Source organism: Hyla sarda, chromosome 7 (genome assembly GCF_029499605.1).
Source record: "Hyla sarda isolate aHylSar1 chromosome 7, aHylSar1.hap1, whole genome shotgun sequence".
Lineage (NCBI taxonomy): Eukaryota > Metazoa > Chordata > Amphibia > Anura > Hylidae > Hyla > Hyla sarda.
Window position 1 is genome coordinate 59,601,573 of NC_079195.1, and position 18,478 is coordinate 59,620,050.

At 47.7% G+C, this 18,478-nt stretch overlaps 1 protein-coding gene across 2 annotated transcripts in view; it reads left to right on the plus strand.

The window, feature by feature from the left end:
- Positions 1-18,478, plus strand: part of SLK (STE20 like kinase) — a 117,606-nt gene that overhangs the window by 91,736 nt on the left and 7,392 nt on the right. For both annotated transcript variants that reach the window (XM_056529166.1, XM_056529167.1), the window contains 4 exons: positions 6,409-6,538; positions 15,235-15,359; positions 17,190-17,378; positions 17,861-17,986. In XM_056529166.1, the coding sequence (XP_056385141.1) occupies positions 6,409-6,538; positions 15,235-15,359; positions 17,190-17,378; positions 17,861-17,986 (570 nt within the window). The remainder of the gene's footprint in view (positions 1-6,408; positions 6,539-15,234; positions 15,360-17,189; positions 17,379-17,860; positions 17,987-18,478) is intronic.

Below are 18,478 nucleotides of genomic sequence, written 5' to 3' on the forward strand. Positions count from 1 at the left end.
ACCCTCGCGATCTCTGATTTGTTCCGAACGCTGGGTGCTGGCAGCTGGGGTGGTGATGTCACGGCCACGCCCCTTGTGACATCACACCAAACCCCCTCTCAATGCAAGTCTATGGGAAGGGGCGTGGCGTCTGCCACGCCCCCTCCCATAGACTTGCATTGAGTGGGTGAGGTGTGACGTCACGAAGGGGCGTGACCGTGACGCGACAACCGCCCGCTTCAAGTGTTCAGAACAAAAATGTTCCGGATGTTGGGGCAGTGGAGTACCCCTTTACACCAAAGTTGCTAAATAAATTGCACACTCTATGGGGGAGATTGATTAAAACGTGTGCAGAGGAAAAGTTGCCCATAGCAACCAATCAGCTCGCTTCTTTAATTTTTAGCAAGGCTCCTGCAAAATGAAAGTTGCGATATGATTGGTTGTTATGGGCAACTCAGCAACTTTTCATCTGCACAGGTTTAGATAAATCTCCCCCTATGTCTATAGCGGTTATAGCGCAAGAACTTCACGTACCCAATTAGACATTATAGGGGGGGGGGGGGGGGGGACTCTTTATGACCCTATGTGAACAAAAGCACATCAGCTCAATACCTTTTTAATAAGGTTTAAATCTAGAAAACAATAATGATGTTCATGTGTTATATGTTAACAAGTCTTTGAATACAGCTCTGGATGAGCTTGGACTATGAGTTCTGCAATCTTCTGCATAGCGCTGAGCTAATGCTCTCCCTGCTGATTCAGTGTCTGTAAACAAAAGAAATGGGCTCTGGGAAGCTGTAGGAGATATGGTTTGTATATACATATCAATGTACAGTAGTCTGAGGCAGAAATAAATACATATATTACAGGGAACTGAGCCAATAGATTGCAAAGTATGGAGGCTCAGCTAAGCTTAAAGGGTCCTAACCAGTGAACTACAGAACTGAATGGGGTTTTAAATTAGATGAATTTAAAGGGGTTATCCAGGAAAAAACTTTTATATATATATATATATATATCAACCGGCTCCAGAAAATTAAACAGATTTGTAAATTACTTCTGTTTAAAAATCTTAATCCTTTCAGTACTTATGAGCTGCTGAAGTTGAGTTGTTCTTTTCTGTCTAAGTGCTCTCTGATGACACGTGTCTCGGGAACCGCCCAGTTTAGAAGCAAATCCCCATAGCAAACCTCTTCTACTCTGTGCAGTTCCCGAGACAAGCAGAGATGTCATCAGAGAGCACTGTTGCCAGACAGAAAACAACAACTCAACTTCAGCAGCTGATAATTATTGAAAGGATTAAGATTTTTTAATCAAAGTAATTTACAAATCTGTTTAACTTTCTGGAGCCAGTTGATATAAAAATAAAAGTTTTTTCCCAGAATGAACCTTTTAAGCAAGCAACTTTTGCCAGGTTACTTAACATTGCATGTAGATCTGCGTTATCACTGGATATTCCAGCCAGAATGTATTTAGTCTTTAAATAGGATTTGTTTTAAGCTCTAGAAATTACCTGGAAACCATGGCTTCTTTGAGGTTTGTTCCCTTCTTAAGACAAGAGCAATGGAAAGAGTTAAAGGGGTACTCCGCCCGTAGACATCTTATCCCCTATCCAAAGGATCTAGGCTGCGACACCCCAGACATTCGGTGCACGGAGCGAACTTCTCTCCATGCCGGATGACTGGTGATGCGAAGCAGAGGCCTGTGACGTCACGGCCACGCCCCAATCGTGACGTCACGGCCACGCCACCTCAATACAAGTCTATGGGAGGGGGCGTGACAGCCGTCACGCCCCCTCCCATAGACTTGCATTGAGGGGCATGGCTGTGAAGTCACGAGCCTTCGGCGCTGCACCCGACGCTCTAAACGAACACAGGGTGCAGCGGCGGAACCCCCACGATCAGACATCTTATCCCCTATCCTTTGGATAGGGGTTAAGATGTCTAGGGGCGGAGTACCCCTTTAAGTCAAGTATTAAAATAGTTGTAAACATTATTTTAGAAACCCGTAGCAGCTGCTAACACCTAGGTAAATGTGAGCCTCTCACGGTGGCTGTTATATTCTGATCCGTAGGGTGTCGCCCAGGTTATGATTCAGTCTTTTCAGCTATCGTCTTGTACTCTTTTCAACGCTCAAATGCAAGATGTAAGTGCCGCATGGCGGGTGTATTGAACAAAAAAAAGACTTGCCGTTGACTTTTGCATGGATGATTGCAGTGCCGCCAATTTACACCAGCCAGATGTAGTGTATTCTCATCACCGGATTCTATTCAATGGAAATCTAACCTAAAGCCCAAAGAAAAAGAGTTTTTGAAATCTATGCAGATCCAGCACTTGACCTTCTCTATGTAGGTCTATATACCTGAAGAAGTGCTGCTGCTTGAGTGGCCTGGCTATGTGTAATGTCAGATGGACAACCCCAAAAGAGAGGTACAGCCAGTGAAGATGTGTGTGGACACAGCCCTTTATTGTGCTGGTACTTCCTGCAGGGAGAGGGGAAGAGAGAGCTGCGTCATTAACAGTATGAACCCTGAGCTGTCTGCTTACCTGCCGAGTCCATACAGTGTGGTAGACAGGCAAATCACAAGAAAAATCACAATTAACATGGGGGGGGGGGATTTTATAAGTAGTATTCACCATGTTATGTGACATTAAAGCAAAACGGTCATGGACTCTGGGTGCTATAACCTACACACAGTCTTTGTACTGTGTGCAGATGTTGTGTACAGCATTGTTTTTACCTTATTTTTGCAGCCTTTCATCACCCCCAAAAATGCATGTGATAACACAGTCAGATAGGCAAGGTACGCTATGCCCCGCCACCGCCACGCCCACCCCCCGTGTCAGCGCTAGGACCGCTGTTCCCAGCGCATGCGCCCCTCAGCTCATCTAACGTGCGCTCCGCCGCGTGTTATCCAGGCAAGAGCTCGCTCCTCCAGTGAGTGCTCGCTCCCGCCGCCGTCTGCCTCCTCAGTGCGCCTGTGTCAATCACACAGTGGTCCCAGCGTTGACACACGGGGTGGGCGTGGCAGTGGCGGGGCATAGCATACCTTGCGCCGAGCCTATCCGACTGTGTGTGATCACTCATTTTTTGGGGTGATGAAAGGCTGCAAAAATAAGGTAAAAACACAGTACACACCATCCGCACACAGAACAAAGCCTGTGTGTAGGTTATAGCACCCAGAGTCCATGACAGTTGTGCTTTAATTTTTATTTTAAAGAATTTCCCTCCCATTTTTGTCATACCGAGATATCCTGCTTCTACCTACTGTATCCTGAGATCCTGTGACACGTCAGGAATCCCATTGATTTTCCATTGAATGCCAAGTAGAAACATGTGGGTGGAGGCGTTGGGAAATAGTGAGTCTGTGGGGTTCATAGCCTGTTATTACTCTCCGCTGACATTTCCATTGAATAGACTTCATGCTGGAGATGCCATTTGCGTTCTCCCTTTTTATTACTGAACAAAGTATGTTTCTTTACACGTACTGAGAGATGAAGTGTGCAGTGCTTTTCTTGTTTTATATACAGATTGACTCAGCTGTGTTATTTCTCGCCTTAAAGAGAACGTATACCCGGTATTTTTATAACTGCATAAGTATAGTGTACTTAAAGGGGTACTCCAGTGGAAAACATTATTTATTTATTTATTTATTTATTTTAATTTTTTTAAATCAACTAGTGCCAGAAAGTTAAACAAATTTGTAAATGACTTCTATTAAAAAATCTTTATCCTTCCAGTACTTTTTAGCAGCTGTATGCTACAGAGGAAATTCTTTTCTTTTTGAATTTCTTTTTTGTCTTGCCCACAGTGCTCTCTGCTGACACCTGATGCCCGTATCAGGAACTGTCCAGAGTAGGAGAAAATCCCCATTGGAAACCTATGCTGCTCTGGACAGTTCCTGGCATGGACAGAGGTGTCAGCAGAGAGCACTGTGGACAAGACAAAAAAGAAATTCAAAAAGAAAATAATTTCCTCTGTAGCATACAGCTGCTAAAGGGTAGGATAAAGATTTTTTAATAGAAGTCATTTACAAATCTGTTCATGAGAATGAATCGTCCGGCATGGCGTGCTGCTGCTCTATTCATGTCTGTGCCTCTGACCAATGGGGTCTTAGCTGTGCAGCTTCCAGAAATCAGGCACAAATTACCTATCTTTGGGTGATGAGTAGTGTTGGTAGGTAATGTTAAAGGGGTATTCCAGGGAAAAAAAACTTTTTTTATATATATCAACTGGCTCCAGAAAGTTAAACAGATTTGTAAATTACTTCTATTAAAAAATCTTAATCCTTTCAGTACTTATGAGCTTCTGAAGTTAAGGTTGTTCTTTTCTGTCTAAATCCTCTCTGATGACACCTGTCTCGGGAAACGCCCAGTTTAGAAGAGGTTTGCTATGGGGATTTGCTTCTAAACTGGGCGTTTCCCGAGACTGGTGTCATCAGAGAGGATTTAGACAGAAAAGAACAACCTTAACTTCAGAAGCTCATAAGTACTGAAAGGATTAAGATTTTTTAATAGAAGTAATTTACAAATCTGTTTAACTTTCTGGAGCCAGTTGATCTATAAAAAAATGTTTTTTCCTGGAATACCCCTTTAAATCTTATTGCTGTTTAAAGTCCTTTTTGGGTTAAGTTAAAGGGGTACTCCATTGCTCAGCGTTTGGAACAAACTGTTCCAAACGCTGGAGCCGGCGCCGGGAGCTCGTGATGTCATAGCCCAGCCCCTTCGATGCAAGTCTATGGAAGATGCTGACATACCGCCTCCCATAGACTTGCATTGAGGGGGTGGAGCATGATGTCATGAGGGGGCGGGGCTGTGACGTCAGGAGCTCCCGGCGCCGGCTCCAGCATTCGGAACAGTTTGTTCCAAACGCTGAGCAATGGAGTACCCCTTTAAGAATAAAAGGACATTAGACAATCTGTAGAATCAGTGTATCTTTACCTAAAACTAGCAAAAGAATTCTTAGCAGACTAACCGTAATGGCTGGGCGTACCCGCTTAGGTTTGTATGTATAGGAACAAAACTCTCTCCTTGAACGTCACCTTCTCACTTTCAAAGAGTGTTCACCTCACCAAGGAGATGACAGGCAAAGGAGACCACAGACCTCAAGCACTCAGAACTACCAGAGAGCTGCTATTTACCGTATATACTCGAGTATAAGCCGAGTTTTTCAGCACGATTTTTCGTGCTGAAAACACCCCCGTCGGCTTATACTCGAATGAACTCTCCGCCCTCAGTGGTCTTCAACCTGCGGACCTCCAGATGTTTCAAAACTACAACTCCCAGCAAGCCTGGGCAGCCATCGGCTGTCCGGGCTTGCTGGGAGTTGTAGTTTTGAAACCTCTGGAGGTCCGCAGGTTGAAGACCACTGCGGCCTTCTACATCATCCAGACTCCCCATCCCCTTTAGTTTTGTACTCCCCTCCGCTCGGCGGGACGTTAGGGTGCGCTGGTCCGGTGCTGCAGGACTGTCCGGTGGGGAGGTTGGCCGGTGGGATAGTGGTTCCGGGCTGCCATCTTCACCGGGGGGGCCTCTTCTGCGTGCTTCGGCCCCGGCCCCGGAATAGTCACGTTGCCTTGACGACGACGCACAGGGACGTTCATTAGCAACGTCCCTCTGCGTCGTTTTCAAGGCAACGCCTCTATTCCGGGCCCGAAGCGCGGAGAAGAGGCACCCCGGTGAAGATGGGCAGCCCAGAACGACTATCCCACAGGATGACCTCCCCACCGGACAGTCCTGCAGCACCGGACCAGCGCACCCTAACGTCCCGCCGAGCGGAGGTGAGTACAAAGCTAAAGGGGGTGGGGGGTCTGGATGATGTCGAAGGCCGCAGTGGTCTTCAACCTGCGGACCTCCAGATGTTTCAAAACTACAACTCCCAGCAAGCCCGGACAGCCGATGGCTGTCCGGGCTTGCTGGGAGTTGTAGTTTTGAAACATCTGGAGGTCCGCAGGTTGAAGACCACTGTATCAGACATTGACAAGCGGTGATGATGAAGGGGGGGGGGGGGGGGGTCTGATGACATGTGGTGTTGATGACAAGGGGATGATGAAGGGGGGGGTGTGGGATGATGACAAGGGGTTGATGAAGGGGGGATGATGACAGGGTGATGATGATGAGGGTGTTAATGACGGGGGTCTGGATGATGACAGGGGGGGATGATGTATTTCCCACCCTAGGCTTATAGTCGAGTCAATAACTTTTCCTGGGATTTTGGGGTGAAATTAGGGGCCTCGGCTTATATTCGGGTATATACGGTACTTAAATAGGGTTCCAATGGTTTTACATGTGGATGGGATTTGCTTTGTTGTGTGGAGGTTCTGTAGATGTGTTTTGAGTGTGAACAAACGTGTGGTGTGCAGCTGACTTTTCCCGCCTTTATGAAAGATGTTTAATAATGAGATAATAATTGTGAAATGATTTGATCTAGGAGCAAGAGTTTGTACTAAAGCAACAGCAAGAGCTGGATGGATCCCTGAAGAAGATTATTCACCAGCAGAAAATGGAACTCGCCACCATAGAGAGGGACTGCTTGAGTCGGAAACAGCAGCTTATGAGAGGTAGGTGCATTACACATTAGTGTTTAAAGGGTTTATCTAGGAAAAAACTTTTATATATATATATATATATATATATATCAACTGGCTTCAGAAAGTTAAACAGATTTGTAAATTACTTCAATTAAAAAATCTTAATCATTTCAGTACTTATGAGCTGCTGAAGTTGAGTTGTTCTTTTCTAAGTGCTCTCTGATGACACGTGTCTCAGGAACTGCCCAGTTTAGAAGCAAATCCCCATGGCAAACCTCTTCTACTCTGTGTACTTCCCAAGACAAGCAGAGATGTCAGCAGAGAGCACTGTTGCCAGACAGAAAACAACTCAACTTCAGCAGCTGATAATTATTGAAAGGATTAAGATTTTATAATAGAAGTAATTTACAAATCTGTTTAACTTTCTGGAGCCAGTTGATATAAAAAAAAAAAAAAATCCTGGATAACCCCTTTAACAAAACCATCCGAAGACATTGGCGTCTTATGATCTTCTTAGTTTGGGAATAAGGTTTGTATCCACTCTTATGCAGGGTATGAACTTCTGAATAGGGGCAGAACAGTATTGTGGACGTAATGTGGAACTTCATGAACCGATTGTACTCTCCTCAAAATTATATGAAAGTGTAAGATTAAAGGGGTACTTTCCCGAATTTTTTTTAAAATCAACTGGTGCCAGAAAGTTAAAAAGATTTGTAAATGACTTCTATTTAAAAATCTTAATCCTTTCAGTACTTATCAGCTGCTGTATGCTCCACAGGAAGTTATTTTCTTTTTTAAATTACTTTCTGTCTGGCCATAGTGCCCTCTGTGGACACCTGTCCATTTTAGGAACTGTCCAGATTTGTAAATTACTACTATTTAAAAATCTTAATCCTTTCAGTACTTATCAGCTGCTGTATGCTCCACAGGAAGTTCTTTTTTGAATTTCCTTTCTGTCTGACCACAGTGCTCTCTGCTGACACCTCTGTCCATTTTAGGAACTGTCCAGATCAGGAGAGGTTTGCTATAGGGATTTGCTCCTACCCTGGGCAGTTCCAAAAATGGACAGAGGTGTCAGCAGAGAGCACTGTGGTCAGAAAATAACTCCAGAAAGAAATACAACTTCTTCTGTAGTATACAGCAGCTGATATGTACTGGAAGGGTTAAGATATTTTAATAGAAGTCATTTACAAATCTGTATAACTTTATGGTGCCAGTTGATTTAAAAAAATAAAATAAAAAAAATAGTTTTCCAGTGGAGTACCCATTTAAACCAAAGCATGTATTGTTTAGCTGTCCACCTAGATCAGCGTTTCCCAACCAGGGTGCCTCCAGTTGTTGCAACAGCTGGAGGCATTCTGGTTGGGAAACACTGACCAATAGGGGGAATTTATTATGATACATATGCCAGATTTTTGCCTAAATGTCATTTGTGCTAAAATGTTCTGCTTTTGAAAAGCGGGGGGGGGGGGGGGGGCTTTGATTTAAAAGGGTGTGTGGCCTCCCGGCATCACTGTTGTATCTTATAACAGAAATCCCCCAATATGTTGCAATTCCTCTTATTGTTATCAGTGAATGAGAACAATATTTATTTCTCTATCGGCTCCATTGGGGGACACAGACCATGTGTTTAGACCGTGGGTGTATGCTGCTGTCTCTAGGAGGTGTGACACTATGGTAATAAATAAAGTCAGCTCCTCCCAGCAGGATATACCCACCTTCAGGCTCTGAGTTAGCCAGTTTAAGCTTAGTGTCTGAAGGAGGTGGACATGGTCTGGATTCTCCAGACCAGGTCTTCTGTTTTTTATTTTCCTAGTATAGGGAGATGTTAGTTTTTTATTCCCTTTCTTTTCTGTTTTCAGGTGGGGGCTCAGGGACTCCGGTTCCCTGTTTCCCCATTGCGAGTAAGGGGGCACAGACATTGCGTATATACGCTGTTAACCCCTCTCACCAACGGTCAGCGTCTGGGTTGGTACCTCATGGGTCCGGGTCCCCTTTTTTCTCTGCTCGCCTCGCTCGCGCATAGCAGCTAGGCGTAATGCAGGGACAAAAAGCTGACTGAAGACTTCACTGAAGACTCCATTAGGTAAGTTCTTCTGACTGAGGTAAGTACTTTCCCCCCTTTTTTCTCCATAGGTACGGACTCGCAACCTCTGGAGACCCCCTGTTTTGGCCCACCTACAGTTTATGTGGCTTGATTATACAGGGGCTGCACTTATGCTGGGGGATCAGTGGCACCTGAGTGGGCATATATTATAAGGCACCTTACTTATGGGGCATGTGGTATGGAGAACTTTAATATGTGTGTGTGTTTTGATGCAACTACTCCAGCGCCTTATACGCGGCTGACAGCCGCGGTGCTGCTTCGGGTCGGGCGCTTCAGCGCCGGCTTACTTTCACTTTCGCCGGCAGCCTCTGTCGGCGTTTTGGCCGTCCGCTCTGTTCCCCCGAGCGCATATACGCCTAGGCAGGTGCGCTCGGGACAAGGAGCGGGTGCCATGACAGTTCTTCTTTGGCTGGTCTGTAGCTCCGCCCACTGGGAGCTCTCAGAGGCGCGAAGCAGCGTCCAATCAGCGCCGTGGGCGCGATTTTCTATGTGTAGGGGTCGGTTACTGTGTGCCTTGCTTCAGGCACGCCCCTCCCTCCCTATTGGCTGGCTTGTTCAGTCTCTCTGGCTGCACGGAACGAGTTCTCCTCACTGCAGCTGACAGGGGACACAGACCAGGGTGAGAAAGTTCCTGTCTTCTTTTTACCCCCATTCTGTCCGTACCCAGGGCTGTTCCTCCCTCTAAACAGAAACCTGGGAATTCAGTGACTTACTACATCTGTAAGCACTGTAATACCAAGATGTCTGGCTCCGCTGAGCCCACTTGCCCTGCCTGCTCCACTACTCCCCCAGACCCTCTGGTGCCCCCTGATACCCCTTCGGTCGCGGTGGGTTCAGCCGCTCCTCCAGCCTGGGTTTCTTCCCTGACCCAGTATATGGCTAACTTGACCCAAGTCTCCCGTTCGGTGGCTGAGGCCTCCCGGGAAATGGTGTCCGCCTTGAAGGGGTCTTCCCTGCGCAGGACCTCTGAGAGGGCCCGCTCTTCGTCTCCTCGTACTTCACGCTCTCACAAGCGTGCTAGGGGTGCCTCGTCTAACTCTTCCATTGAGTCTTCAGATAGACGTGAGCGTTCCCCTCATGGGTCCCGCCCCCCCCCCCCCCCCCCCCATCATCTGGGCACAAACGTTGCTCCTTCAGAGGACGTTCTCGGAGTCGCCGCTCTGCCACGCCAGAGCCGCGTACTCGGTCTGGGTCGCCCCCCTCCAGGACTGCCTCTACTCATTCACATTTCCCTGGTGAACTGGTGGACGAGGCTTCCGAGCCGGCATCTGACCCAGAGGACCGCTCGGACTCAATTGCTACGGTGAACTTATTGGTGACAGCCATAAGAGACACCTTTCACTTGGAGGACCCAGGATCTTCGGCTGTCAATCCAGGAGTATCCTTTCATCATGCTAAGCCAGCACCTCAAAGGTTCAGCTCTCACGCTGACTTTGATGACATTCTGGAATCCGCATGGAAACATCCAGACAAGAGATTTCCGGGAATCAAGACAATTCAAGAACGTTATCCATTTGACAAGGACTTTGTCGCTAAGGTGGCTTCCCCTCCCTCAGTGGATCCACCAATCTCCCGGATCTCTAAGGCAACTACACTGCCTCTGGCAGATGCCGCTGCCTTCAAGGATCCCGCAGACAAGAAGGTAGAATCTTTAGCGAAGTTCGCTTCTGAAGCAGCTGGCTCTTCTCTTCTTCCCATCTTCGCCTCGACATGGGTGTCCAAGGCCCTGTCGAGTGGTGCCAAAAGCTCCATCAGGATATCTTAGCGGGATCCCCCCCAGAGGATCTATCTGCTCTGGCTCTCCAATGCGCTAAAGCTGGGGACTTTCTGTGCGCAGCTTCCATGCAGTCAGCCCGTTGTTCTGCATTTGCTGTGGGTCACCTAGCGGCCCTCCGCCGCTCTATGTGGCTTAATGCTTGGAATGCGTATGCCGCTTCCAAAAGGTCTCTCACTGAGCTTCCCTTTACGGGCGGCTGTCTTTTTGGCAAACGCCTTGATGAGATTATCTCTGAGGCAAGAGTTCCTTGTTACCTCAAAATAAGGCTCGCCCTACTTCCCAAAGGAAGTCCTTTTCCTTTCAGTCCTTACGGACCTCTGTCCCCAGTAAAGGGTCCGGACAGGCCCCTCACGGGACAAGAAGGCTCCCTCGTTCTGGGCACGCCTGTCTTGGAAGTCGGACTCCAACCGCTCTGGCCGTTTTGCGCCCAAATCGGGCAACCGCAAACCCACTTCTGCATGAAGTGAGGCCTCCACCCGTGGTTTCTTTTTGGGTGGGAGGTCGTCTCTTGTTTTTCCGAGACATCTGGACCTCACACATTCAGGACTCTTGGGTCAGGGACGTGGTGTCCAACGGTTTCCGGATCGAATTCGCCTCCCTTCCAAGGGATCGCTTTTTTCGATCCCAGGCCCCCCGGTCTCCTCCTCTGGCAAAGCAATTTTGAGCAGCTCTCCAGTCTCTGCTTCTCCAGGGGGTTATCGTCCCTGTCCCTCCAGGGGAACGTTTTCGGGGTTTCTATTCAAATCTCTTTGTGGTCCCCAAGAAGGACGGTTCTGTGCTACCAATCCTAGACCTCAAGCGTCTCAACCGTCACCTTCTCATCCGCCACTTCCGAATGGAATCTCTCCGCTCGGTGGTGGTGTCCCTGGAACAAGGGGAGTTCCTTTCATCGGTGGACATCAAGGATGCCTACCTCCATGTGCCAATATTTCCGGGCCAACACCGGTGCCTCCGCTTTGCGGTTCCGGAGGGGCACTTTCAATTCGTGGCCCTCCCCTTTGGTCTAGCCACGGCTCCTCGGGTCTTTACAAAGATCCTTGCGCCAGTGATGGGCCTGTTACGGTTGAGAGGTATCTCGGTGATACCCTATCTGGACGACCTTCTCATCAAGGCTCCAAGCAGAGCCCAGACTCTGGAGAATCTGAACGTCACTCTCCACACTCTGACTCGCTTCGGGTGGATGGTCAACCGAGACAAGTCAGTCCTCCGGCCTACCCAGTCTCTAACCTTTCTGGAACTTCGATTCAACACGGCCTCTGCCCGAATTTGTCTTCAGCCGGACAAACATCTGGCGCTCCGAGCGGGGGTCCGCTCCCTGCGGACTCAGGTATCAGTCTCCATCTGCACTTGTATGGAAGTCCTGGGTCGGATGGTGGCAACTATGAAGGCCATACCCTTTGCCCAGTTTCATTACCGCCCCCTTCAACTGGCGATTCTCTCTCGATGGAACAGGTCTCCTCTGTCCCTCGATCGTCAGATTGTTCTCCCTGTCAGGGTCTGTCAGTCTCTACTCTGGTGGCTTCGCTCCCCCCTTCTTCTCCAAGGGCGGTCCTTTCTTCCCCTTCACTGGCAGGTTGTTACAACGGAGGCCAGCCTGTCGGGCTGGGGCGGCGTGTTCAGGGATTGGACGATTCAGGGACTCTGGTCTCCCCCGGAGACCCTTCATCCGATAAACATATTGGAATTACGGGCGATTCTTCTTTGTCTTCTTCATTGGGAGTCCCGTCTTCAGTCTCGTCCTGTCCGTGTTCAGTCGGACAACGCCACGGCTGTGGCGTAGATAAATCGACAGGGCGGCACTCACAGCTCGGCAGCCATGGCCGAGGTGACCAAGATTCTCACCTGGGCGGAGAACAAGGTTGAACAAGAGTGCTCAACTGGGAAGCGGACTTCCTCAGTTGGTCCTCACCCGACCCCGGCGAGTGGTCTCTTCATCCGGAGGTCTTCACGCAGCTCTGCGACCTCTGGGGCATTCCGGACGTGGACCTCTTCGCGTCCCAGCACAATCGGAAAATTCTTCCATTTGTGTCCAAGTCCCCGGACCCTCAGGCTTTGGCCGTACTCGCCCTAGTGATTCCTTGGGCGGAGTTCGCCCTACCTTATATCTGTTCCCTCCTCTTCCGCTCCTTCCCAGGGTGCTGAGGAAGCTCAAGGCAGAGGACGTCCCCACCATTCTGGTAGCTCCAGATTGGCCCCGAAAGTCGTGGTACGCCGACGTAGTCAGGCTCCTGGACGACGCTCCTCTGCGCCTTCAGCTCCGCCCGGATCTACTCTCTCAGGGTCCTCTTTGCCACCCCAATTTACAGTCGCTGCATTTGACCGCGTGGTAGTTGAGACCGCGGTTTTGAGGGCCCGCGGGTTCTCTTCCCAAGTCATTCGCACCATGCTCAAGGCTCGTAAGCCCTCCTCCGCAAGAATTTACCACCGTACTTGGCGTTCTTATTTTCGTTGGTGTGAAGCTCAGGACTTCTCCCCGGTGACCTTCTCGGTTCCCCGTCTTCTCTCCTTTTTGCAGTCGGGGTTGGAACTGGGGTTGTCTCTCAATTCCCTTAAAGGTCAGGTTTCGGCCCTTGCTGTTCTTTTCCAGCGGCCCCTGGCTTCTAATCCTCATGTCCCGACCTTCCTGCAAGGAGTGGCGCACGCTGTCCCTCCTTATTGGTTACCTTCTCCTCCTTGGGACTTGAATTTTGTTCTGAGTGCCCTCCAGGGTGCACCCTTTGAGCCCCTTAGAGAGGTGTCTCTCCGCCTCCTTTCTTGGAAAGTGGCGTTTCTTGTGGCTATCACCTCCATCCGGAGGGTGTCTGAATTGGCAGCTCTTTCCTGCCGTTCTCCATTTCTGGTGATCCACCAGGACAAGGTCGTTTTCCGTCCAGAGCCTTCCTTTTTACTTAAGGTGGTCTCGGCCTTTCATCTCAATGAGGACATTGTCCTCCCATCCTTTTGCCCGGCTCCTTCTCATCCTAAGAGCGCTTACTACACAAGCTGGACGTAGTTCGGGCTGTTCGGTCTTATTTCTCCATCACTTCTTCGTTTCGTCAGTGTGATTCCTTTTTCGTCCTTACGGAAGGTCGTCGCAAGGGACAACCTGCTTCCAAGGCCACCATTTCTAGGTGGATTCGGTCCGCCATTTCGGAAGCCTATCGCTGTAAGGGGAAGATTCCACCTTTCAGGATTGTGGCTCATTCCACACGTTCTGTTGGGTTTCCTGGGCTCTCCAGAATAGAGCCTCGGCCTCGCAGATTTGCAAGGTGGCTACCTGGTCGTCCTTGCACACTTTCTCAAGGTTTTACCGGGTTCATACTTTCGCATCGGCTGATGCTAGTCTGGGGCGTAAAGTGTTGCAGGTGGCAGTGGATCGGCCGTCTGCCTGATTTCTTATCTGCCCACCCAAGGGACGGCTTTGGTACGTCCCACGGTCTGTGTCCCCCAATGGAGCCGATAGAGAAAAGGAGATTTTTTAACACTTACCGTAAAATCTCTTTCTCGAAGGATCCATTGGGGCACACAGCTCCCGCCCTTTTTTGGGGTTTTTCCTTTGGTTCTCTGTCCGAGGGTGTGTTCAGTTATGTTTTTTCTTCTGGTTCTCGGACAGTTTGGGGTTTTTCCTTAACCTATTGGTCTCCTCCTATTGCTCTGGAACTTAAACTGACTAGCTCAGAGCCTGAAGGCGGGTATATCCTACTGGGAAGAGCTGACTTTTTTTTATTACCATAGTGTCACACCTCCTAGAGACAGCATCATACACTCACGGTCTGTGTCCCCATCACGTCTAATGTTTCACGTGTTACAATCTAAAAATACATTTAAAAAATGCTGCCAAAAAAGGAACTTTAAATACTAACCACTTAACTAGGGAACATAGCTGGAGACGTTACATGGGGCTACTACCAGTTTTCTTGTTTAGTGGTTTACCATCTGTTTCGGTTTTATGGCAAAAATCTGCAATTCTTTGGTGTTGGAGAGTTTGCATAAGAATTCAATTCTGTGACTAATCCAGGAATAGTGGTAGTTATCAACTCCAGGGTGATGATATCTAGGAAAAATATTTGCAGGCCTAATGTTGTTTGTCTCTTTGAAACAATGTAGTCATGAACCATAAGAGAAAAAAGTGCAGATCCAACTCCCAAGAAAAATAGTGAATTAAAGACTTTAAACTTTAATAGTCCATATTAAAAACAAAAGGGCAGCAGCATGTCACTGTAAAAAGTGAAAAAACTCAGACACGTTTCAGGCTATAGTATTAGCCCTTAATCATGGCTAAGATGATTAATGATTAAGGGCTAAAACTATAGCCCGAAACGCGTTGGCTTTTTTTCACTTTTTACAGTGACATGTTTCTGCCCTTTTGTTTTTAATATGGACGTTTTAAAGTTTTTAATTCACTATTTTTCTTGGGAGCCGGATCTGCCCTTTTTTCTCTTATGGTTCATCTCTGCGTGGGACACGGCCCCTCGTATTCCGAGCTTCCATCTCCTATTGATGTATTCATACTGAAGTGGTGAGCTGGTCTGCGTTTTTTGCAATTTCCATTAATGTAGTCATGTCCTGCTTGCAGCTGTATACCAGAAACCCCCTATCCACACGAGTGGCCTGATTGGTGGGGAGTCTGACTGCTGAGACCTCCACCATAAAGAGCGAGAATACAGCAATAGTGCACATGCTTGGCTAGGCCAGTGATCTGCAATTTACAGCTGTCTGTGCATGCTGAGGGTTGTAGTTTTGCCACAAGTAGATCAAAGACTAAGGTTAATTCCAGAAACTCTGTATATAATTGAAAGGAAAAAAAGGCATTACAGTTTCTGGTGTTACGGCTATTTAGACACTACTTGTTTTTCACTTCAGCACGAGAAGCTGCTATTTGGGAGCTTGAAGAACGTCATCTCCAAGAGAAGCATCAGCTACTGAAGCAGCAGATGAAAGATCAGTATTTCATGCAGAGACACCAACTTCTGAAGCGGCATGAGAAGGTACAGTGAAATGGCCTGGTTTGTTTATATAGCAGTAAAAAAGTTGTCTAAGAATAGGAGAAATTAAAAAAAGCTGCTGGGAATGTTTTACAATAAAAAATAACTCACCTGTCAAACTGCTGACAGCTCTATATAGAGGTTGCGGACAGGAGTTGTTTCCATCATGCAGTTTAAAAGGCTGAAAAAATGTTGTTTAATTTCCCAGCTGCCATGCTTTTAAATAGGGCTGTGAGCTGTTTTTATGGCACAAAACTGCTGAAAAATTCCCTTTAAATCTCCCAGTGTGACAGCACTAGTGGTCCCTGCTTTAATTTTCCCAGAGTGATGACCTGCCGTACATCCATGTGACAGCTGCAGCCAATAACTGGCCTCCGACATGATGCTAACATTGACAGCACCTGACCTCTGAGGCCAGGCATGTCACCTCTCCAGAAAAGTCAATACAATGTGGTGGGAGCGTCTAATTTTGCACACATAAACACACATATACATACATATGCAATACATATATTACAAATATGGGGCAAGTATTCTTCTTATGCAGGAGCACCGCTTCCGGTGTAGAACAGAGATTCAAATAGGCCATTAGCACTCCGCGGGCTTTCTGGGTAAGAAATAGGCCTCTCACCTCAGCCAAGCCAGAACACCCTGCTCTGTACTGACGAGGGGCAAGCACCCCGAAACAGCTGTCTGCAGATGTGTCTTCTTTTCTTTTGGGTAGAATTCTGGCTTTGCATAAATCCCAATCAGTTTCTGAGACTTTGTAACTTGAGCCAGAGCTGATCTTAGGGCATGCTACCTGTGAAGACTTATACGACACACTTTTTCTTCCCCAAAACTGGGGGGGGGGGGGGGGGGGGGGGAGTTGGTGCGTCTTATACGGCGAATACACACCTATCGGGTCGGTCCCTGCGGCCATCAACGTCCGGGACCCGCGGCTAATACAGGACATCACCAATTGCGGTGATGCCCTGTATTAACCCTTCAGACGCGTCGATCAAAGCTGACCGCTGCGTCTGAAGCGAAAGTGACACTAACCCGGCTGCTCAGTCGGGCTGTTGGGGACCGCCGCGGTGCGTCGTCCCGAACAGCTTACAGGACACCGGGAGGGACCTTACCTGCCTCCTCGGTATCTGCTCCGGGCTGGGATCCCCTGTATGGCCGGCGCTCTCCTTCGACGTCATCACGTCGTCGCGCACGCCATCCCGTCATCCAATAGGAGCGGCGTGCGTAGCGACGTGGTGACGGTGACTGAGAGCGTGGATCCCGGGGAAGATAATGTCCGGAGCGTCGGGGACGCGGCGACAGCTATGGAGCGACATCCAGGGCAGCGGTGACGGGTCCGGAGCGGTGGGGACACGTGAGTATTACCTCCTACCAGTGGTCTTCAACCTGCGGACCTCCAGATGTTGCAAAACTACAACTCCCAGCATGCCCGGACAGCCGTTGGCTGTCCGGGCATGCTGGGAGTTGTGGTTTTGCAACATCTAGAGGTCCGCAGGTTGAAGACCACTGTTGGGTTCAGAATCTTTTTTTTTTTTTTCTAGATTTGGCACCTTTAAAATTGGGTGCGTCTTATATGCCGGTACGTCCTATAGGGCGAAAAATACGGTGTATATGTGTGTGTGTATAGATATATGTGTGTGTAAAAAAAATTAATATATATGTAGTGTGTGTGTGTGTGTGTGTGTGTGTGTGTGTGTGTGTGTGTGTAATATACATGTATGTGTGTTCTGTAGCTAGTTTAGTTTGTTATATCTCGTTAACTAAAAACTGATATAAAGTAATAAACATGTTGCAGTTTGTTAAATGTTACATCCCTCCCTTTAGGAAATGGAACAGATGGCTAGATATAATCAGAGGCTGATCGAGGAACTGAAGAGTAAGCAAACAGCAGAGAGGGCACGACTACCCAAAATTCAGCGCAGTGATGCCAAGACTCGTATGGCCATGTTCAAGAAGAGCTTGAGGATTAACTCTGCTGGCACTCCAGAACAAGACCGAGAGAAGATTAAGCAGGTGAAGACACGTGAAGAGAGATGTTTAAGTGTTTAAGACCCCTAATGGCAGCTTGGTGGTCCCCAGCATCTTGCTGTTTAGATAAGGGTCATGAACGCCAAAACAGCTGTCTACAGATGGGTCCTCTTCCTTTATGAAGGAGAAAATATATTTACTGGGAGGCTACCTCCAATATGTAGACATGATCACTGCATACTACTGTATGCTTTACTATAATGCCTTAATGTGGTTTGCCTCTTCCCTTCTGCCATCCTAACACTGCAGTGGTCATGTAAAGCAATACATGACCCCAGAAGACCATACAATGTGCAGGCCAATACATTTTCATAGCATGGAGTTTGAGATTAAACTGACTACTTGCCCATTTATCCAATCATCCACTGCATACAATACTGGCTATAGACAGGCTCGTACTAAGTGACTGTTGTAAGTAGAAGCTACTTAATAACGATAAATGTTTTTTACATTTTATTATTTTGTAGTTTGCCGTCCAAGAAGATAAAAGACAGAAAAATGAGAGATTAGCTCAGCACCAGAAGCATGAGAATCAAATGCGTGATCTTCAACTTCAATGTGACGCCAACATCCGAGAGCTCCAACAACTACAGGTAACATAGTAAATAGTAACATAAGGTCGGAAAAAGACCAGAGTCCATCAAGTTCAACCTATAACCCTAATGAGTCCCTACTGAGTTTATCCAGAGGAAGGCAAAAAACCCTCTTACTAGAGGTAAAAATTCCTTCCCGACTCCAAATATGGCATCAGAATAAATCCCTGGATCAATGTTCTGTCCCTATAGATCTAGAATCCATAACCTGTAATGTTGTTATTCTCCAAAAATGCATCCAGACCCCTTTTTAACTCTTTTACAGAGTTCACCATGACCACCTCCTCCGGGAGAGAATTCCATAGTCTCACTGCTCTTACAGTAAAGAACCCCCATCTGTGCTGGTGTAGAAACCTTCTTTCTTCTAGACGTAGAGGATGCCCCCTTGTTATAGATACAGTCCTGGGTATAAATAGATCATGGGAGAGATCTCTGTACTGTCCCCTGATATATTTATACATAGTTATTAGGTCGCCCCTAAGCCTTCTTTTT